Consider the following 23,074-nt stretch of genomic DNA (forward strand, 5'->3'; position numbering starts at 1 on the left):
GTCGCGTCGGAGTGACGTGGTTGAGTGACGCAATACACGGTTGGGCTGAGTGAGGAATAGAGCGGGTGGGCGGGTCCGTGCTGCGTCATGTCGGCGAAGTGCGGCGTAACAAGTGCCACGGCAGGCCTTTGGGAGCGTGCAGATGCTTCCAAGGGTCTAAAAAGGAGTCGTTAGCATCGCTGACTGGCGTACCACAACTGTCCCGTCCGTTTGTAAATCGCTCCTTTTGCTCCGTTTCTTGAGGCTGCAGACATACATGCGAGGCAGGGTCTGTGCATCACTGGAACGTGGCACCGTACCGACGCGCTGCCCCGTCTGCCCCAGACACGAACTCTGTCACCGGAGCTGACAGTCATCTAAAGCCAACTCACAATTCCTGGCATAAAAGACGATCGTAACTTGTCACGCAGGAAACGCGAATGGCACGCCCGCAGCGCCGATAGCTGTATTCACCGCACGGTGAGCCGGGGGGTAGCGGCGAACTCTGACCCGAGATGCGGTCCCGGGGCCAATGCGCCGACACACGTCCGCCAGACACTGACTGGCCTGTGAACCGGCTGCGAATTACAACTGTCCGCTGCCCGACGTGCCAGGAAGTCAGCAGATGAAGGAAGACGACGACGCAATTAGCAGAATCGCGGCCGGGCTAACCTTGCGACCGGCGCGTGTCTTTAATCACCCCCGGACAGAACCTTCGAACTCATACACGAACAGACAGGCTTGATTCTCGGCGCCGGGCATTCGTCATGCGGAAAGCAGCGTCTGAGGGGAAGTTTGCTGACGCCAGCTATCCCGTTGCTGCGCACTCCCCTCCCGTCCTCAGCTGACGCCGCCGAGAGTTTCGCCGTGCCCAAGTTCAACGAGCCAGATAGCACGATTGGGCGTCTGGTTCGGCGCAGGGGCGGCGGCAGCTGCTAGCAGGAGTGCGCACGAGGTCCAACACCTCATCGGAGGCAATTCTTCGCCGAACCGGAGCCGGACGGCGCTGCGCGGGGGCCTCATGATGCGGCCGAGGACGGTAACCGCGCGTCAGTCCAGTCATTGTATATATGACGGGTGAACTACCGGGCCAGGGACCTGTCTTGCGACGGTCAGCACGTTCCTCTTCCAAGTCAACCCCATAGTTCCGCTACCCCATTCTGAGCACCGCTTGTCGCGGCAGTACCCGCTCTCCTACGCAAAGGTTAATCGTTAGCGCTTGGTCCACGCTGCCCCACGGGCTGAACGTCGCCAGCGTGGCGCCCGCCGATCCGGACCTGGACGCGCGCCTGCTCGCCGTCCAGCTGAGCAGGGGAGGGGGAGGCAGTCTGTGGACAAGTGTGGCTGTCGGGCGGGTGAGGACAGTCTCGGATCAGGCGTGCGTGCCCCCGACGGCCCAGCAGGCAACGCGCATGCCGACGCGCGCAGAGAAGGTGCGTGACCTCCGCCACCGGCAGGCGGACCGGAGGTGATTTCACTCAGACAGCGGACCCAGACGCGATAGGAGGGCAGACCAGACAGTCTTCATTTCTAGGTCAGACCCGTTTCGTGGATGTCAGACAGGTGATGCAGCCAGTGCCCACTCTCACGTAACGGAGGGTGAAGAGGCACATGCCGCTCCCTCAGCAATGTGAGTTCAAGTCACTGCTGGTCACGGAAGAGCAAAGATAATCTTATTCTAAAAATAAGCTAATTCTGTATGCTGTCGATTGAACGTGGTGATCTAGGGCGTGCCGTTCTGTCGAGCAGCCTTCCGTTTAAATCACGCCACGCGTTCATTATGCGGCAGTCCCAGCTGCCTCAATGACGTCCCACGACCCGTGGGAGGCATCTCTATTAACCCCGCACGTACGCTTCCAATGTTTCAGTAACGCCATTTGGCTTGTGACAGGCAACCTCACACAAACTCTGCCGCTGTCCCAGTGACGTCACCTTGCAATAACAGCTACCTGCTGCCCTCAAGCGAACCTCTGTAACTGTTCCAGTGATGTCACCTTTGCAGCCAGTCTCACAGCTGCAGAATACCTCAGCGACCTCTGCAGCTCTCTCTGTGACGTCACCTTGCAGTAACAGCCTCATCTGCTGACCCCCCCCAACGACCTCTGCCGCCGTCCCAGTGACGTTACCTAACCGTCACAGTCTCACCTGCTGACGTCAAGCGACCCTCTGCCGCTGACTCAGTGACGTCACCTTACAATCACAGTCTCACCTGCTGCCGTCAAGCGACCTCTGCCGCTGTCCCAGTGACGTCATCTTGCAGTCAGTCTCGCCTAGTGATCTCCAGTGACATCTGCACTTGTCCCAGTGACGTCACCTCGCGGTCAGTCTCACCTGCTGACCTCCAACGACATCTTGTTTACATGGGCAACTATGATTCGAATTAAGCCGAGGCCCGTCCTCGATCCGAACTATCGGGCCCATGCACACGCTCACACGCCGCTCCGCTAATTGGCCAAACATGGATCTTTGTGCCATTTATTGGACAACCTGCGGTTATCAGGAATTTTGTTGCACCAACGAGGGCTCTCGCGCCCGGGTCAAATGCCCCGGCCAGAAGTCGCCAGAGGGCCTTCCGCGCCAGGGAGGGCACCAATGTAGGACGGACATCTGTGAGAGCCTCAGGAAGAACCCATCCGGGGAACCCGCTTCCATGTCGCCAGAATGGCAGCTGGTAGACACCCCGAACTGGGACGGAATGCTCTGTAGGGAATTGCCTGAAAGGATAGTGTGCATCTAACTTTTCACTAATTGATTTGGCTTCCGGTTGAACATTTCCAGATGAAATAGGACTGCCTGTGTTTATACAAGTTGCTGACCTCCCTTAGATTTACGGTCAATGTTCACGGGATTCCCAATATCTCTGTAGTGTGTGGGACACCCTCCCTTTGATAATACAAACTACGCTTCTGTCCGGTGTGGAGAGCCTAAGCCTCACCTGCTGACCTCCAGCGACCTCTTCCGTTGTCCCAGTGACGTCACCTTACAGACACTGTCTCACCTGCTGACCTCCAGCGACCTCTGCAGCTGTCCCCGTGACGTCACCTCCCGCCGGCTGACCTGGCCCGACCTCGGCAGATGGCCCGTGCGGAGAGCGGCACGCGGCGCGACCAGCCGGCGTCGCGCTGGCCCGGCCTGCTGTCCGTGGCAGCGCTGCTGACGCTGCTGCTGGCGGTGTACCTGTACCCGTACCTGACGGCCGAGCCCCCACTGCCCGAGCTGGCCGACACCTGGTGGCTGAGGTCGCCGCGGCCCGACGTCGAGGACACGATCGTGCGGCCCTTCAGCATCACTTCCCCGCCCGGCCTCATGGACGACATAAGGGTCAGCGGACACCTTGGCCGAACCCACGGCTTTCCAGGAGTGGACTGACGTTAGAATGACGTCACTGGCCGTAAGCCGCTCTGGATGCTTGTCACGTAGCGCTTATGAAGTGGGTGCATTTCTCGCCACGAATATGGCTTTACGGTATCAGGCGAAGTGGCTATAAATTGAAAGCCTATCCGTGGAGGCCGACCCCACGGGCCTTATGCCCCCCCCCCCCCCCCACACCCCTGTGACGGGCGCGCTCGTGTTCCGACCTGCAGGCCCGTCTGACGAAGGCGGAGAGTCGGCTGACGCCGCCATTGGAGGGCGCTGCCTTCAACTACGGCTTCAACAGCGACTACCTGCGAGAGGTGATGGAGCACTGGCGCACCAAGTACGACTGGAACCGGCGGCTGCAGCAACCTCAATCAGTTCTCCCAGTTCAAGACAAACGTCAACGGACTGGACATCCACTTCATCCCACGTCAAGCCCAAGGTACTGCCACAAACCGAGACGTGAATCAGCATCGCACGGGCTGGGACCACACCCTCTGATCTGGAATCACACTCTCACTCGCGACACGTGTGTAACGCTGCTCGCGCGAGCAGAGAGCGGCCCCGCCTTGGCTGATGTCCCATCCCGGCATGTAAGGGTACCGATAATCTGGACGAAACTGCCTTCAATCGCGTAGCCCGAACGCACGGGGGAGCGCACAGCAGGCATGTTACAAAACATAGTCGTGCCGCACCCCCTGCCTTAGGGCGTCTTACGTGACAAGAAATGAGTGGACCGCTGCTGTGCTGACCGCCCGCACCCCTCAGACACCGAGTGACAAGTACCGGGTGGAGCCGCTGCTGTGCTGACCGCCCCGCACCCCTCAGGCACCCGAGTGACAAGTTACCGGGTGGAGACCGGGCTGGTACTGACCGCCCCGCACCCCTCAGGCACCGAGTGACAAGTACCGGGTGGAGCCGCTGCCTGTACTGACCGCCCCGCACCCCTCAGATACCGAGTGACAAATACCGGGTGGAGCCGCTGCTGCACCGACCGCTCAGCACCCCTCAGGCACCGAGTGACAAGTACGGGTGGAGCCGCGCCGCTGTTTACTGACGGCTTCGCACCCCCTCAGGCACCGAGTGACAAGTACCGGGTGGAGCCGCTGCTGTACTGACCGCCTCCGCACCCCTCAGGCACCGAGTGACAAGTACCGGGTGGAGCCGCTGCTGTACCGACCGATCCGCACCTCTCAGGTACCGAGTGACGAGTACCAGGTGGAGCCGCTGCTGCCACTGACCGCTCAGCACCTCTCAGGTTGCCGAGTGACAAGTACCGGATGGAGCCGCTGCAGTACTGACCGCTCCGCACCTCTCAGGTACCGAGTGACAAGTACCGGGTGGAGCCGCTGCTGCACTGACCGCTCCACACCCCTCAGGTACTGAGTGACAAGTACCGGGTGGAGCCGCTGCAGTACTGACCGCTCCGCACCTCTCAGGTACCGAGTGACGAGTACCGGGTGGAGCCGCTGCTGCTGTTGCACGGCTGGCCCGGCTCGGTGGTCGAGTTCTACAGTGTGCTGCCGCTGCTGACGACGCCACGGCCCGGCCACCGGGTGGTGTTCGAGGTGGTCTGCCCGTCGCTGCCCGGATACGGCTTCTCGTCGGCGGCCGAGCGACCCGGCCTGGGCGCGCCCGAGGTGGCCGTCGTCATGCGCAAGCTGATGCAACGGCTCGGCTTCGAGCGCTTCTTCGTGCAGGGCGGCGACTGGGGCGGCATCATCGCCTCCCACATGGGCACCCTGTTCCCGGAGCAGGTGGCGGGTAAGTGGTGCGGCGCGCCGCCGTCCAGGCGACACGGTCGCGGCGCGTGACGATGGACGTTCAGAATACGTGAATGCGGGCGTGTTGCATGATTTGCCGCTGCGTTGTGCAAACGGCCACCGGTTATGCAGTACGCATTGCATCAACCAGCGATTAGATCGCACACGCGCTGCGTTAAAAACAAGATCCCAACCACGCTCCGTTGTGGATTGACCCGCCAGACCGTGATGCGAGCCGCACCAGCGTGGCCTCTGTGCACGGGCCCCAGGCGTAGCAGTCACGCGCCGCCGCCCCGCGCTCACCCGCCGGCGCTGTTACAGGCGTGCACACGAACTTTGCCGTGGCGGACACGTGGCGGATGCGGCTGCTGATGGCGCTGGGCAGCATCGTGCCAAGCTGGGCCGGCTCCGAGTTCTTCACCAGCCGGCTGTACCCGCTCGGCGAGAAGTTGGCCGTGCTGGCGCGCGAGACGGGCTACGCCCACCTGCAGGCCACCAAGCCGGACACAGTGGGAGTGGCGCTGTCGGACTCGCCCGCCGGCCTGGCCGCCTACATCCTGGAGAAGTTCTCCAGCTGGACCGACATGACCAACGTGGCGCGCGAGGACGGTGGCCTGACGCGCCACTTCTCGCTGGACGCGCTGCTCGACAACGTCATGGTGTACTGGCTGAGCGGCAGCGTGACGAGCTCCCTGCGGCTGTACGCCGAGACGTTCGGCCGGCGCGTGGCGGCCATGCAGCTGGACGCCATCCCGTGTCGCGTGCCCGTCGGCCTGCTGTATGCGCCCAACGAACTCATGCTGCTGTCGCCGGCGATGCTAGCCGGCAAGTTCGTGGATGTGGTGGCGGCGCGCCAGCTGGGGGACGGCGGCCACTTCCTGGCCATGGAGCGGCCGCACGAGCTGGCCGAGCACGTGTTCGTCACCGTCACCGCCATACGGCGCCGCGAGGAGCTGCAGCTGGAGAAGCAGCGGCAGGCCGAGCAGGAGAAACAGCGCCAGCGGGAGACGGAAAAGCAGCGGCAACAGCGGGAGAAGGAGCAGCGGGAGCATCGCGCCCATCAGGGCAAAGAGAAGCAGAAGCAGCAGCAGAAGCAGCACAAGCAGCACAAGCAGCAGAAGACAAAGCAGTAGTCAGACAAAAATGCGAGATGAGTAACCTCATCACCATCGATCACCGACGGACCCATGGGGAAGAGATCAATATTTGCCATGAGACCGGACGGAAACTCCTACCAAAGGGTAAACTATGGCCCGCTTATTGAATCGCGCAGATAAAGCGTCGCGTTGCGCAATGAAGGGCTGGAGAAAATCAATAGAACGCCCAGAGGGGATGATGCTTCAGCGTCAAGAACGACCATAGCGGGTGAAACATGTAACGAACTGTTTTTGCAGCCAGGTATGCTAACCACGTCGTTCTGCAATCTGGCCACACCTAAACACCGTGTCACGTTTTCAGCAAAAGGGCATTGCCGCGTTTGCTAGACAGTTCAAATACACAGCTTTTAACAAACATTCTGTTTATTACACACGTACACGAGCGTATGTCGCAGAGCTAGAGGCCAGCCTCAGCGCGGTCGGGCCGGCTGGCCGGCCGGCATCAGTCCTCCATGTCGGTGAGGCCGGGCCGGGTGGGCGTGCGCCGCGCCCGCTGACCCCCGGTTGAACGAGGCGCCCACGTCGTTCGGCGCCAGCCGTTTCCGCAACCCCAGGATCGGCGACGTTAGCGCGTCCTCCAGGGTCTGGCGGAGGGTGGTGGAAGGTGAGGGCAGCCCGTCCAGGGTCTGGCAGAGGGTGGCGGGAGGTGAGGGCAGCCCGTCCAGGCTCTGGTGGAGGGTGGCGGGAGGAGAGGGCAGCCCGTCCAGGGTCTGGCGGTGGGTGGAGGGTGGTGGGAGGTGAGGGCAGCCCGTCCGGGGTCTGGTGGTGGGTGGTGGGAGGTGAGGGCTGCCCGTCCAGGGTCTGGTGGAGGGTGGTGGGAGGTGAGGGCTGCCCGTCCAGGGTCTGGTGGAGGGTGCCGGGAGATGAGGGCAGCCCGTCCAGGGTCTGGTGGAGGGTGGTGGGAAGTGAGGGTTGCCCGTCCAGGGTCTGATGGAGGGTGGTGGGAGGTGAGGGCAGCCCGTCCAGGGTCTGGTGGAGGGTGGTGGGAAGTGAGGGTTGCCCGTCCAGGGTCTGATGGAGGGTGGTGGGAGGTGAGGGCAGCCCGTCCAGGGTCTGGTGGAGGGTGGTGGGAAGTGAGGGTTGCCCGTCCAGGGTCTGATGGAGGGTGGTGGGAGGTGAGGGCTGCCCGTCCAGGGTTAGGTGAAGGATGGGGGAAGCCTCGGACCGCCCCGGCACGGGGCCCACACCGCACGGCTTAACACACTCTTCTTCGTGAGATGTTTTGTCATTCAGTGCTGTACTCTATGGTCAGATCGTATCAGCCGCCCAAACCTCGCCAGTCTGCTCCATGCGTGGTGCAATGAAACTCTCCTTCTCCGCGACGCGAGATTAAAATAAGACAGCCTGATACAACAACGGTTGTTGTACGCCTCAAATTTGGCCATGACTAATAAACCGGATTTTTTGGATTTGTGAGCACACTAAGAAAAAAAACGTCGAAGGAACATCTTCCATGCGGAATGCACAGCTTCATCAAATACCGCTCCACTGTGCTCCAGCTCTAAGCTCTCAAACGAGGACCGCTCCAGCACACGCCACCGCACCTGTCAGCGCGACAACCCGTCGTACTCACCGCGTCCCTAGTGAGTCCGTAGCTTTGGAGGCCTTGTTTCACGCTCTGCCACTTGGCGTTCACCTGGGCGTCATTTTTCCTTTGCACAGAAGCCTCGACGCGGTCAACCTGCCGACGTGAAAACGCTGACGGGATTTCTCAGCACTTGTATGGGGTTTGAGCTGCTGTGGCCATCTTGCAGACCATTCGCTGCGGTCCACAGCCCTGCCCTTCATAAGGCATACAACCCTCTAGTTTCTGGGCTACACGCCCACAAAAACCTGCAGTTTATTCCGTGCGGACTATCAGCGCTATCAAATCCCGCCATGCCACTGGTCATGCGGCGTACAAGGTCAAGAAAAATATAGCTGTCGAGTCGCTCATGTGAGGACACTCACGGCGTCCGAGACAACGGCGAAGCCGTCTCGTAGCTTGTACGGCAGGTCGGCCAGCAGTGGTTGTCCCAACGTCTCCACCGCCTCGGCCGGCCGGTCCAGGTCGGCCAGGCTGAGGGCCTGTCGGTCAGGGGCAGCCGTCAGGCACGGCGCCGGGTCAGTTGCAGTCCGAAGTGACGTCACGATCCCGATGACGTCACGCACCAGATGGCGCCTCGGGTGTCGGGTCAACAACAGCACGCCGAGCGGAATACGGCAGGCCGATGCCGGACTAGAGACAAGCTCAAACCGTGCTTCAGGTAGACAGATACCCCCCGCCGCCGCGAGGCCGAGAGACAGATACCCCCGCCGCACCCCTCCTCCCCTACAGACCGACCACGGGCTCCTGTCGCTGGCACCACGGAGAGCCCACCACCGCGAACTACACACCCGGGGGAAGTGGACATCCCGAACAAAAGGCGATCGCTTCCCAACTGGCTCCCATGGGCCGTCCGCGCCCCTGCGAGGCCACGGACGGCGGCGTGTCGGCCTGCGGTCAGGTCAGGTCAGGTCAGATCAGGTCGGGTGCCATCGCACCGGCCGCCATCGGCCGTCCACGTCCCGCAAGGCCACGGACGGCGGCGTGTCGGCCTGCGGTCAGGTCAGGTCGGGCGCCGTTGCACCGGCCAAGACGGCCTGTCCCGTGCGGCAGCGTACGGCTGCCCTGGGGCCAGTCGCACGGGACCGGACGCAGTGAGGGAAGCCCGGCCGGACGACAAGGGTGGGACGTCGAGACACACGGCTGACAATGGGTAACGACGGCTGATGATTTCTGAGGAAACGCGATACCAGATGGCGGGATGCCGATCACAAGGAGTGCGTGGCGTGCAAACGTGTGTAGCAGTGCTTGATTGAAGGCCACGCTGGTGCACCGCCTATCAACATGCCTCGCAGTGTGACGGTGAGAGTGGAGCGAGACGTCACAGTCGGGGCCTGGCCGCCGTCTCTTTACGGTGGGTCTGGCAGTGTGACGATGAGAGGGGAGCCAGACGTCACAGCCGGGGCCTGGCCGCCGTCTCTTTACAGTGGGTCTGGCAGTGTGACGATGAGGGGGGGGGGGAGCCAGACGTCACAGTCGGGGCCTGGCCGCCGTCTCTTTACAGTGGGTCTGACAGTGTGACGATGAGAGGGGGGCCATACGTCACAGTCGGGGCCTGGCCGCCGTCTCTTTACAGTGGGTCTGACAGTGTGACGATGAGAGGGGAGCCAGACGTCACAGTCGGGGCCTGGCCGCCGTCTCTTTACAGTGGGTCTGGCAGTGTGACGATGAGAGGGGAGCGAGACGTCACAGTCGGGGCCTGGCCGCCGTCTCTTTACAGTGGGTCTGGCAGTGTGACGATGAGAGGGGAGCCAGACGGGGCCTGGCCGCCGTCTCTTCACAGTGGGCCTGGCAGTGTGACGATGAGAGGGGAGCGAGACGTCACAGTCGGGGCCTGGCCGCCGTCTCTTTACAGTGGGTCTGGCAGTGTGACGATGAGAGGGGGGCCAGACGTCACAGTCGGGGCCTGGCCGCCGTCTCTTTACAGTGGGTCTGGCAGTGCGACGATGAGAGGGGGGCCAGACGTCACAGTCGGGGCCTGGCCGCCGTCTCTCACCAACAGGTCTCGCAGCAGGGGCTTGGCCGTGTCCCTCCGCCGCCGGAGGAGCCGCAGCGCCTCGTCCGGCGCCCCCTGGCGCAACAGCAGTGCCACCGCCAGCGCGACGGCCCGCGGCGACGTGGCGTGTCCCACCTCCTCCAGTCGCAACAGCAGGTCGCGCACGTACTCAAACGACGCCGCCGAGTTCTGCGGCGCGAGCGACGACGCATCAGGGTCAGGGTCGGCGTCGGAGGCAACGAGTCAGAGTCACCCTCGGGCTCGCCGAGGACAAGTCGGAGTCAGCTGCGCGGGAGGGGAACTCAGAGTCGCCTCCACAGGTCAGTCAGGGTGGCCGCGAGAGCAGTCGGGTCCCATTCAGTCGTAGGAGGTGGGTCAAAAGCACCTCGCGTCGGGGGCGAATCGGAGCCCATCTTGGCGTGCTAGTCAGTGTCGGATGAGTCAGGGATGGTCTCAGAGGACGAAACGGACAGCTTTCGATGAGCCAGAGTCGGAGTCAGCTTCACAGGCCGAGGGAGAGTAGGAAACGGTACGAGGCAGGAGTCACGAGTCGAGTCCCGCCGTGGGTAAAGCCAAGGGACAGAGGACGGCTTTGGAATAGTCATCTCATTGAACAGCCTGCTGACGAGATTTGGTACTCGTATGTCAAATAACGTATTCGAATAAAAAACATTCCGTAACAGTTGACTGCACCGACGCGCTCACCGGGCTGTCCTTAGTGGCAGCAGTGTATCAACGACGTTCGTTTAGTCTAGCATTTTTTTTTAGAATTTTACTAAATGCGGCTCAATGCCTTAAAGAAAGACCATATGCTTGCGAAACCCAGCTCCACGCACACCTGCCGTGCATACTTGTTCTCTATGCCGCCAGCCCTCACCAGCTGGTAGCAGGCGGCCATGGCCAGGGCGACGCAGTCGGCCGGGTACTTGGAGCCGTGTAGCTGCCGTGTTTGCACCTCATCGAAGGTGTCCAGCACGTCCTGGTACCGACCCTGCTTGTACAGCAGGTCCAGCAGCAGCGTGAAGCTCGTCAGCTGGTCAAAGAAGCCGTCCAGCTCCGGATTTCGGAACGCCTGCGGAGCGGAGCGGCATTGTCGCAGCTTCGGACAGGGGGACACCGAGCAGCAGCCGGGCCACGCCTGCGGGGCGGGGCGGCACTGTCGCAGCTTCGGACAGAGGGACACCGAGCGGCAGCCGGGCCACGCCTGCGGAGCGGAGCGGCATTGTCGCAGCTTCGGACAGGGGGACACCGAGCAGCAGCCGGGCCACGCGCTGTGGTCTGGACAGGACGCATAACAGTAGGAGGAACGATCTTGACGCATCCTTTTACATAAAAAGATTCTCTCGTACGCTTTTCTGCCCGATGAAACCTGCGCTACACAGTTGTGGCGAACACGATTACACGTTTTGAATGAGCTCATTTGTGTTAGCGTCATAATGAGAGCGTTCACCGAAGTTCTGCTTACCTGAAGTGCCTGATCTGCCAGCTGATGGTGCCAGTACATTCGCATGACGACCGGACCAAAGACGAAACTACCGAATCGCACCGATGAAGCCTGTGAATGCAGCCTGTAAAACCAGACGTGATGTAAAGAAATGGCAGAACTAATAACAGCAGTTAAAACAGCTGTGGGGAAAGTGAAAAGGTTTATTAAACCCAATGAAAGGCTTAAAGATTACAACAAAGCAAAGGGATGAGAGAGCTGGCATTAGTGCAGATCGACTGCCAGACTGGCAGGGATGGTGATGAAAAGGGTTTCACCGGCCAGGATAGCAGGGTATATTCATTACCTGAACAACACCCGGTCTAAATGGGAACAGTGTCGCGTGCGCGCCCGAGTCGTTCGGGGGTCACCGACCGGGCAGCGAGCGGAGCCAAGCGGACCGAGCGCAACGGTGGGAGGTCGGACACGTGCTAGGACGAGCGCAGCGGCGCAGGCGCGCGCCCAACAATACATGCGACATCGTGTCAGCGATGGCTTGGTGGGGGCTGCCTTAAATTGGAACATCACCACCAAATGCATGGCAAGAGGCCACGATGGGTCATGCCCCAATAGTAAGACAGCGTTCATTTGCCAGAGACCATCGCCCGCGCAGCTGTCACCTGGTTATCATGCGCGTGAGGAGCACTTGGTCTTGCTCTTCAGCTTCGGCCACGTGTACCAGCTGACGTAGCTCCTCTGAGAAGGCCATACGCTCAAGGCCACTGGCGAACTTCTCCAGGCGCTGATGGAGCTCATCCTTAGAGTCGGCCAGACGCCGGCCCACCTGGGTCCGCCGCTGGCGGTACTCGTCCACGCCCAGCCGACCAGCGCCAAACAGGGTGCGAGCTGGCGGCACAGACAACTCGCCGCTGAACACCATCAGCTCAACTGCCTCATGACTGCACCATGATGACCTGCTTCACAACAAATGTACCTGTTGGGCCAATAGTGTAAAAATTATAACTCAAGCCCATCAGGAATGAAAAACTAAAAACATGGCTTGGTGCAGAACCATAAATTGGCACAAGATGAGCACTGCACTACATGCTTTGCAGCATGTTATGGCAGGTGATGAGCAAATAGACATGGCAGCCAATGCCCAAAGCAATTGAATTGAGAATTATAACCAATGCCATTGACCTGGGGGTCCAGTATAAAGGCTCAACTGAGGGCGAAACTAACTAAGTTTTACTTGAGAGCTTGGTTTCATGCACTAGTTTCTGGTGCTCATTTCACATTCATTAATGACAGGGACTGCAACAGACATGTTCCACATACTTTTTAAAGGCTGAAGTAGGGTAACCAACCTAAAATAACCAAGGTCAACATTCTGTTTTCAGAATATACTGCTTTGTGTTTTGCTGACACTTACTCAAATGACAAAATAGGGACAATCTTGTAGGTATTTAGTCACCTCAATCTCACAAAAGTCAAACAAGGTCACTGACCTAATTGACATTTTGCTTAGGACAGGTGCAGCAGCTTCAGTGGTTGCATGAGGAGGCATGGGGGCACTTAAGACACCAATCTGCAGTTTGGCCTTGTTTGACCTATTTGATCCAAGGCCATGACCTAGGAACATCAAATTTTGGTACAGGTGAGTTCACATATGGGCCAACACACTCTGTGAATTTGGTGTCTCTAGCTCTCCAAATTTCTGAGATCTAAAGGGTGAGGGTCAAATTGACATCCCATCACCCAGTGAAGGATATTCAACTGGTCACCCTAGCATGTGTTAACTGTTGGCGAATATCAATACAATACACTTGTGCATCCATTTCCGGAGCATGGAAATGTGTTATGGAGGTCATTCCATAGCAAAGACCAGAACCATATGGAAAGGGTGCAATAACCAGTTTTATATATAGCTAACACAGAAGCCTTCTTGCATACAAGCTCATTACTTGGCTTACTTAACAGGCCAGAGGACCTTATTCAGGTTCATGAAAAAGTTCACATATTTGGTAGTGATTAGACAAACCAACCCAGGTGGCTGATAAAGATGTTCCAAACATCTGACCTGCTGACCAGCTGGAGGTCCAATGCATTGAGGCTCTAGTCATGTCAGATATGCTTGTGCCCTGGCAATGATGTCACTTACCACTGCTTTGTTTGCATGCGATGCCTTAACAATGCAGTTCTCACAGGGCATGCATCTCTGGTTGTACATGAGCTGCCAACCAGCTACTAGCATCGGACATGGAAGAAGCTCAGGATATTCACACAGATCATGGTTTCTTATCCAGCATGGCACTGTGATTTTTTATTTCAATCCTTTATAACAATATAAGTACACCTAATTAAACTGCATTTGGACCACATGCTTGCATGTGGTACCAAAAAATGGCAATACTTGTAGGCCAGACTCAAGAGATCAACCACCATGTATCTAAAATCTTACCATGCCGGGATACAGCATCTCTCCGCCGCCCTAAAGCTCTCAAGGAACTAGGAATGATGGAGAACATCATTTCAGAAGTCAGGGAGCAAACTGATGAGCCAAAAGCTTAAAGACGAAAATATTCATTAGCTATATTCTTGCTAAAAACGCAAACCACATGATTACGTTTACACACTGTGATATGACCCTTAATCTCTGTGAGGAAAGTCGAGAGTATAAGGCAGGGTCTAAAAAACTGGCATATGACGCAGACATGCAAGTTTTTGGAAACGGCCTGCTGGATCACTTTAAAACCTTCACCAATGGATTCTGTGCAATAAGGTGAATCATGGGGAGGCAATAATGAGACCTGACCTGAGGTCAAACACCTCAAAAATGTGAGGGGAATATTTTACAAGTCAATGCAGACAGCTCAGATTTTGGGCCTACAGGACCAAACACTGTGGGACTTAACCACTGGATGCCCCATACCTGATTCCCTCTTGCAGTTCCAAATTTGGTGATGCTAGATCAGGTCAAAAGTCATCAAATTTCACAAAGTCCAAAATTATTGCTTACAGACAACCCATAGCTCAGGACCTACTGGCAGTGACTAGCCCAGGAGGTTCAGAACTATAAGTTGCCCTCAAGCAAGACTTTTGGACTTTGTGTAATTTGAAGGCCTTTGACCTGACCTGGGGTCCCCAAATTTGGAACCGGAAGCCAGAATCAGATAAGGGGCATCCAATGGTGAAGGTCTCACAGTGATTGGTCCCGTAGGCTGAGGACTGAGTTGTCTGCATCTGCATGTAAAATTTTCTCTTCACATTTTCGAGGCATTTGACCTCAGGTCAAGTCTCAACATCACCTCCCCATGACTTACATCATTGCACGGCATCGATTGGTAAAGGTTTCAAGGCGATCGGGGGAGCCGTCTTAGAAAACTTACGCGTCTGCGTCACATGCCGATTTTCTAGACCCTCCCAGAGTACATCAACGCGGCACCGGACGGTAACGCGCCAGCTTTGTATTGCATGCGCCGCCCAGAGGAAAATATAATCCGCAACTAAATCGCAAAATGGTCAGTTAGAGCACTGACGCCACGGAAAAGAAATACAATTGCAGATTGCGCATATCGCGCATTGCGTGTAGTACCCCTGTGCGAAGCTTGCGTCGATCGTGCTTGCTGTCTACCGATGAGCCTTGTATCAACTATGAAAGTGTCATCGTGTATCCAACACCATTGCTTTTCCCACCAGGGTCGCGTTCCCCCATCTGCAAAGTACCAACCTCAGTTGTCACCTATGAGGCCGCGAGTATCTACGTCAAACATCAGCGACTATCTCCAAACCGCAGGGGCTGTCGTGATGCACTTACATCTAGCGTCATAGCTTGCAACTTGTGGACAGCTGTTGGCGATGGGGAACGCGGCCCAGGTGTAAACCAAGCACCATGGACGGTTCTCCACAGGCGCGCATCTGCGCGCTCACTTGGAAGATGAACGCCGGATCCATGGCACGTGAAATGGGCTGACTGGCACTTGGTTTAATTTCGCTGACGCCTGCCGCACCGCCGACACATGGGTGTGCACGGTCTTCGCAGGCTTTTTCGCCCCTGGCCTTGGTTCTCTTCCTGCTCCGGGTTCTTAGATTCGAGGTGACCCATGACGTAGCGCATCAATACCTCTAAATATCGCGCGACTACCACTCCCGACGCACACTACGCCGTCTGGACAGCGCCGCGCTGGCAGGATACTGCCAGTCCTCGCCCCCAACTCTCTTAGGCGTGGAAACAAGCGGCACTAATCAATCGTATGGTGCTCCCTAACCGCAGCGTCGTGTCTGAGAATGGAAGGACTGTGTGGATGCTCCGTTTGTCCGCTCCCCAGGATGCCCTTCCATTCTTCAGGATTGAGCTCCACAAATGATGTCCAATATCCGCATTGTTGGTGCTGAAGGCATTCGTGGGGGTGATTTCCTCGCCGACCCAATAATTTTCAACACACACTTATCAAAGCTGCCGCTCACAAAATCGCTTCTACGGAAGTAGCAATCAGTTAAGATTGGACTCCAGCACTCCAATGGATTCGCAGCCTAATCCTGGTCAGGTCTTCATCTCTGGGCTATCGTCGTCCACTAGCACTCATCCACATGCCATGCATGCCTCCACACAGCATTAAAACACTCAGCGCGCGATGTTCAGCACTCTGTATTCTCGTGAGACAGTTAATCGCGCATCTCGCGCTTTTGCCTGGCCAGCTTCTTCTTGGAGACCTTCTTCTTAGTGGGCTCGTCGTCAGTGACGCGCGACACGACATCCTGCTTCTCGGTCAGGATCACCTGCCGGGGAGGGGTGCCGCCGTCAGCTGGGCCGACCGCGCGGGGCCGCAGGCGGGGTCACGTGTACGACGGCGCACGAGCCGAGACGGACACAACACCGGCATACCCAGCGGGGGGCGGACAAAACGTCGGCACACCGAGCCGGGGTCGGAACCACACCGGCACACCGAGTGGGGGGGGGGGGGGGAGGGGTGGACACAGCACCGCCACACTGAGCGGGAGGAGGGGGGGGGGGGGGGCAACACAGACCCGGCACGAGTTCACACTAAGCGGGAGGGGGAAGGGTCAACACAGACCCGGCACGAGTTCACACTACGCGGGAGGGGGGAGGGACCAACACAGACCCGGCACAACGAGTTCACACTAAGCGGGAGGGGGGGAGGGGTCAACACAGATCCGGCACGAGTTCACACTAAGCGGGAGGGGGGAGGGGTCAACACAGACCCGGCACGAGTTCACACTAAGCGGGAGGGGGGAGGGGTCAACACAGATCCGGCACGAGTTCACACTAAGCGGGAGGGGGGGAGGGGTCAACACAGACCCGGCACGAGTTCACACTAAGCGGGAGGGGGGAGGGGTCAACACAGATCCGGCACGAGTTCACACCAAGTGGGAGGGGGAGGCATCAACACAGACCCGGCACGAGTTCACACTAAGCGGGAGGGGGGGGGGAGGGGTCAACAGAACCGGCACAAGTCGAAGGCGGACATAGCACCGGCACACCGAGTGGAGCTGGGGGACACAGCCGACTGCCACTCGCTCGGATCGAGTGAAAGCTACGATTTGATAGTGCTGTTGTGGTCTTACAAAGAAGGATTGCTTTCCAAGATTGCAAAACAGATTGTTGGCAGCTATCACCTTTCAACAGGCAAAAACGGACGTGGCTGACCTTGGAGCGTGTGTAAGGTAGGGACGGCACTGCTCAGTGTGCTTTCACCAGCAGGGGAAATCAGAACACACTAAACACCGGCCGCACGAAAAATATACAACGTATGAACCTTGCACAATTTCGAAACGCTCTCGCCCTGGAGAACTTTAGGAACGAGACCTACACACTGCCTACACACAACGTCCCAATCGCTCCAATCTGACCAAACTGATAACACAGTGACCCATGTTTCACAGAGTACACAACCATAAAGTGACAGTGACGCACGCCCGCCGGCCCACACCGGCCTTAAATTAATCACCATCGTCCGGGCAGGCGACCAGGAGCGCGCCGTTTCCTAACCAGCGTACGGGGCTGCACGGGCGGAAGTCTCACCTCGACGTGGCATGGGCTGGCCATGTAGGGGTTGATGCGTCCGTGAGCGCGGTACGTGCGCCGGCGCATCTTGGCCGCGCGGTTGACCTGGATGTGCTCCACCACCAGATGGTCCACGTCCAGCCCCTTGAAGTCGGCGTTGGCCTCAGCGTTGCGCAGCAGCTGCAGCAGGTGTTCGCACGACTTCTTGGGCCAGCGGCCCTGCGTGGTGCCGAACGCCTTGGCCTGCAATGACGCGGATGTGGGAACGGCGCGGCAAGGTGCGGGCCCACGGCGGACCGGGAGCAGACCGGGGCTGGTGCCGGCAGCACGTGGCGACGCATCTAGTGGTGGGAATGGGTACGGCAGACCACCAACTGGGACAGACAACCAAACTGTTTCTTGTGAGGGATTTCAGGGCAGATTGCAGATGACCTGCATCTGGCTGTACCACCAAGAACTTAAGATCACTGAACATTTGGGACTACGGCTTTGGCATACCAATGGAGGACAAGATTTGCAACCATTGAACAATCCACGTGACTGGCGCAGTTGGACGTACAGGGGCAGCGCAGCCCAGAAGGCTCCGCAGGTGTGCGGCTGTATTTCTCAAAGGCTCTTTGGCTTTAGGGGGAGCAGGTATTCAAAACCAGTTTTAACTGAGGCCTATTGTCTGAAACTTCAGTGTTCCTTGGCAGTTTTTAACCCCAATACATTTTGTTCTCCACAAATATAGACCGGAAAGAATCTAAAAATTGTTCTCTGTGTGCGACATTGAGAGTATGAGACTGTGTTGTTCCAGTGTGCCATTTTTAATACTGATGTTTCCTTTCATTCAAAGTGCATTTACATGAATTCCTGCATATGAAAAGTAGCACTTTTGTTGAGTGCCACCCATTGTACTATTCTTCCCATTGTACTATCTCTTCTCCCTCAAAGATAACCTAAATAAAGCTGTAATGACCTGCAGCACTTAGATGTTATACTCCGCTACCAGAATTTTTTTTGGAATTCCCCCAACTCGACCACAGTCCAAACTTCCTACTGATGCATCTGAATATGAGATCATTAGCACCGCCACTTCCGGTGTTAGGTGGGGCCAACAAAAGCTTTCCTCGGTGGAAGTTGGGTGCCACACATACCTTGGTCTCCTCTGATTCCATTAAAATCCCTCATAAGCTGAGACCAGTTTTTTCGGCCACATTACGATGTTGCCAGAAAGTCGCTACTGAATGGTGGCTTACAGCAAACATTGGTTATATTGAAGCACTAACCTCTAAAAAATGTATCCCTTGTCATCAAAAAGGCATGGAATCAGTCATTACAAAGAGGGTGTCATCAAAAGCACAGCCAGCCAGATCTTGTCTGCCATGCCACTGACGCTACATGCATTGGGACAAGCTTGAGCACCACCTTGTCGATTATTCAAGACTGCACCCCCACTGTTATCTGTTGATGCTGACCTGGGCACAACGTCCAACTCCGCCGCTGAACTTGGTGAAAGGCACACACTCCTTGTGGCCGATCACATTCTTCAGGTAGCGGGTTGCCCGCCTCAGGGGCATCTTTTTCAGCACCTTGGCCGTTTCATAGGTGTTCTGTAATTAAAAGCACAAATATACAACATAAGCTTACATTCCCTATCTTAATACCTATATATAATAAAAGACTGATAGCTAACATTCCCTAACTTCATAACAAAGAAAGACTGGGATGATGAAGCAATCTCAATGCCAACCCTGCATAGCAATACTGGTTTAAACTACTGCACATCTACAGCTTGGAGACTACCCATCCATCAACATGAAACACACGATCATAAAGTCAAACTTGATTTCAACTCTAATACAGTCACAGACAAAGCCACAAAAATATATCACTGGAGACCACAAAAATACATCAAGTTTATGATATTGCACCCTTGTAACAAATCTACTGTGATAATGTCCAAGCTGAATATGCAGGCAAACAGTTCAAGTACAGCACAAGAAGCACACCTTAAAGTGTGCCCTAAGGTTGTCAAAGCGAGACTTGCAGCTCTTGGCCTGATTGGCAGGCTCCCTTGCGTAACGTCCCATCCCTGGAACTGAAACGCAAAATCTTTGTTAGTCCAATCGACCCCCGCACAGCAGCTCAATACATTTGCCAGAGCCTATCTGTACTTACCCTGAGTAACATGGATCATCTGCAATTTGGTGGGTTTTCCCAAATTATTCCAAGGTGCCACACCTCAAGTTGGGGCAGGCTGAGCCAACATCTACACACAACCAGCTGCATTCTAAAAGCTTGGAATCCAATAGTTTCATTGTGTGGGCCATAGAAGTACTCTGCTGAGGTGCCAGGCTGGCGGTTGTGCAGGTGTTGCAGGCAGTGTCTCCATTCCCCCACACACACCATCAGGACAGATCAACAGGGACTCAAATGTGGATGGACTTGCCTCACCCATGTGAGGCAAGGCTTGCTCTTGCCCTGGACTGGCAATTTATGAGTGAGAAATGTTATTGGGCTTTGACACTTTAAATGTGGTTTGGTCTTGCTCTCCTTCTCAGTTCTTGCCTCCCCCCCCTTGTTCTGGACTGGCAGCATTGATGCAATGCCTGGCATGGTGGAGCTTCTATCCTCTCCTTAGTCATGCAGCACTACCAGAGAGGCTAGTACCTTGTTGCACACTCAACAGAGCTGATTAGCATGGCCACCACAACTTTTGCCAAACAATCATAACCCAATCATACCCTAAGTCTTTGATTTGCAATACTGCTAAAGTAGAGACTGAACCTGGACCTGTGCCGTCATACATGCATCTTGCCTACAACACCGTGGGTAAACCAGAAGTGTCCTTCCTGCAGAAGCTCCTGCAAGAATGTGGGACTTTCAAACACCTGACTACATGCACTATATACATTCTGCTAGTGCCTGGCTGCAAAATTTTGGATCTTGCTTGACATGGTCCCCTGGGTCATACAGGGGGAGGGCACCCACATGAAGATGCATAGTACGTCAAGCAGAAAAAGCTGCCATCAGGTGTACTATATGGCCCAGCATGACCACTGTGCCAGACCCTTACTCTCATGGAACACCATGTAATGGGGATATGCATGCCTCTCAGCACCTATAAACTGGACAAGTGTGATATAGATCTGAGGGCAAACAGGGCCAGTAAGCCAAAATGTGGGCACAAGCAAGCTCATTTTTGTTATAAGAAGGCAACTAGACATTTCAGCCTGCACAGTTTAACCTATGGTATCAGATACCTGATGTAAATGTTTCATCAGAGTCAATGTCGTAGTAAGGCAACGCTGAACTAAGTTTAAGAAAGCTGAGTGGCCAAAGGCACACCCAGTTACTCTGACATGGCAGCTACCAGTATGGGGGCAAGTCAACCTTTGTCCACCACACTGATATTCAATGCCACAAGATAATGCATGAACAGGGTCCATTTTAAAACCATGCTGTCCCCAGTGGAAAATGATGTGTTTACTTTAAAATGTTCTCTAGACAAATGGCCTTTTCCCAATTCATTTTTTTCCATACAAAAAGCATGTTGTCCACCCTCTGGTCGATTAAGCAAAAAAAATTTCAAACTCAGTAACCATAGCTTGGCTTAAACCATCTTTGACCTGAACTGTTCATAAAATGTATTGCATTAGGTGGGCCTTAAATGGCTCATACTGGTACTCATTGCATGACAAATTCTGTACATGTTCTCAAATATATGTCCAAAGATGACATGTAGCACTCTTCTATGCTGATACTTAAGAGAAGACACAGTTGTTGAAGGCTGGGTTACACCTGCACTTAAACAATATGCCACTGTAGAGCCATGGCATCTTGGCTATGGTGTCTGTGGCATCTATGGAAACCATCTGCATTCAAGTACTACCTACAAATATCCTAATATGATAGTCACTGTTAAGCTATTGCCATTAGGTTAGTGACCACTATAAGGTCCCTTCCTAATAATGACCTAAGTGGTTATCCTGGAGATAATCACTGACCAACATATTCAGCTTTGATGTTGCACATGGCTAATATAAGACACCTGCCACAGTTTCCTACTGTGAGCATTTGAAGTAGAGATATCCATGGCATTCTACCTTGTTCTTTAATGAATTATGATCATAAAATGGGGCAAAACAGATAGATGAACAAACAAATCATTCCAATGGAAACACTGACATTACATCTACATTCTATATGGAAACGCAAGTAGCAAGCTTTCCAGTTAATAAACCTGTTAACATCTTAACTTAGCATGCCATGGACTCGCATATGCTGACAAAAATATCAGTCTAAGAGACACATTCATCACATCCATGAAAAAGTCCGTTTGTGAGAAAACTAAGTGCACCCAAAGGATCACCGAACCGAAGCACGGTAGGTGCACACAGTACCAGCGCACGAGACGAAGTTGGAGTTCGCTTCGACACTCCCCGACCGTCACGCTTCACAGACCCAATGCGTGAGCTGATCAAGGAATAAAAATTAAAAAACAATGTTTGAATCTAAATTCACAACAACGATAACGAAAGCCGTAAACCCGATGATAAGTATAATGCCGACAACCTCTTACCAGTTGTTTAGACGGAAAGGCCAGCGCCGCCGGTTCGAGAAAATATCGCAAATTATACCGGTCGTAATATCACGGTTCATCACTTGGAAGGCCGATAAAATGCAATTTTATGAAACTTTTATGGCGGTTGAAACATATATATCATGGAAACAAAGCCTTCATGGCCGTACATGGGCTAGACTAAGGTGTTCCACAGAGCAGGTTTAATAAATGGAGTATTGAGCTTGGAGAAACGGTAGTGGTAATAACACAATAATAGTGTGATTTGGCTTTTGTAGGAGATATTGAATGTAGACTTGCGACTTCTAAAATGTAAGACCTTTTTCGTTTTTAGTGAAGGTAAAGTCATTTTAGTACACGGGAAAATGAATCCTCTTGTTATGCGTTGAGTTCGTCTACAAATATTACGTGCGTCATATATAGAACTTTATGTCCGCGCCGTTACCGCTACTCTGGACCCCGCGTACACATCTTCGTACAAGTGGCCTTGAGTCCTCAACCCTCGCGGATGTTTGGCGTTGCTGCGACTAATGTGTCTGGATCTGTAGCTGAATGTTGAGTGCAAAAAGGATTTCAATTAAACCGAAATCGACGTTAGATAGAATACGGCTCAAAAAGTATTCTTGAGGAATCGGGTATGTACGAACGTAATTGCATTCTTTGCTGGGATGGATAGTGTCTGTGATATGGAACCAGGGCAGAGGGCCAGTCTACAAAAATAAGTTCACTGCTCCATGTGCTTACGTGATGTAAGTACTTAGCTTGGGGCAGGCATATGCTGAACTGAGGCCAGGTCAATTTTTTTGTGGTTTTGAACTTAATTTAGCCTGATCTTTATCATGTGTCAGTTGTGAGCTTGCTCACAGTTTCCTTTTGTGTAAGGAACTGGGCTCTCAGATGTATGGCTTGCATGCTCTGAAATTGCTACTGAGATCCTGGCAAAGCATTATCATCTAGGTAGGAGCTGGTGTGTGGAGAGAACTTGCAACATTTTCATGAAGCTTATTGCTCATGCAGCAGTGAATAGTTGTGATGTAAATGATGTTTTGAACCTGGTGTGGAATATGCCATTCTCACCACCTTGAAAGCATTGTGGGGCATCATCCTAAGATGTTATGGCAAAGGCAGTGTGTGCCAAGAGCATTCTTTCAACCTCCCTGTGCATGTTTGTCTGCAATAAGTGCCAAAGGCAGAGGGGATTTGGTTAAAACTACAAGCAATA

General features: G+C 55.0%; 2 protein-coding genes and 1 pseudogene across 3 annotated transcripts; 1 reads left to right on the plus strand and 2 right to left on the minus strand.

The window, feature by feature from the left end:
• The first annotated feature begins 1,330 nt into the window (after positions 1 to 1,330).
• Positions 1,331 to 6,605, plus strand: LOC119103433 (juvenile hormone epoxide hydrolase 1-like; annotated as a pseudogene).
• Positions 6,606 to 6,650: 45 nt separating this feature from the next.
• LOC119103211 (pentatricopeptide repeat-containing protein 2, mitochondrial) lies at positions 6,651 to 14,281 on the minus strand. Its single transcript, XM_037226655.1, has 8 exons — positions 13,722 to 14,281; positions 11,941 to 12,166; positions 11,303 to 11,405; positions 10,715 to 10,909; positions 9,838 to 10,026; positions 8,207 to 8,323; positions 7,830 to 7,937; positions 6,651 to 6,840 (listed from the first exon to the last, which is right to left on the minus strand). Exons 1-8 carry the CDS (start codon positions 13,789 to 13,791, stop codon positions 6,667 to 6,669), a joined length of 1,182 nt encoding a protein of 393 aa, XP_037082550.1. The 5' UTR covers positions 13,792 to 14,281; the 3' UTR covers positions 6,651 to 6,666.
• Positions 14,282 to 15,890: 1,609 nt separating this feature from the next.
• LOC119103736 (60S ribosomal protein L17) lies at positions 15,891 to 21,859 on the minus strand. 2 transcript variants are annotated; one of them, XM_037227369.1, is made up of 5 exons: positions 21,846 to 21,859; positions 19,280 to 19,368; positions 18,746 to 18,880; positions 17,304 to 17,528; positions 15,891 to 16,039 (listed from the first exon to the last, which is right to left on the minus strand). In XM_037227369.1, the coding sequence occupies exons 2-5, from the start codon at positions 19,358 to 19,360 to the stop codon at positions 15,926 to 15,928; spliced, it is 555 nt and encodes a 184-aa protein (XP_037083264.1). In that variant the 5' UTR covers positions 19,361 to 19,368; positions 21,846 to 21,859; the 3' UTR covers positions 15,891 to 15,925. The 2 variants fall into 2 exon arrangements, with proteins under 2 accessions (XP_037083264.1, XP_037083265.1); XM_037227370.1 differs by lacking the exon at positions 21,846 to 21,859 and adding an exon at positions 21,631 to 21,641.
• Between the last annotated feature and the right edge of the window lie 1,215 nt (positions 21,860 to 23,074).

The sequence above is a fragment of the Pollicipes pollicipes genome, unplaced genomic scaffold (genome assembly GCF_011947565.3).
Source record: "Pollicipes pollicipes isolate AB1234 unplaced genomic scaffold, Ppol_2.1 Scaffold_5724;HRSCAF=6776_pilon_pilon_pilon, whole genome shotgun sequence".
In the NCBI taxonomy this organism is placed as follows: Eukaryota; Metazoa; Arthropoda; class Thecostraca; order Pollicipedomorpha; family Pollicipedidae; genus Pollicipes; species Pollicipes pollicipes.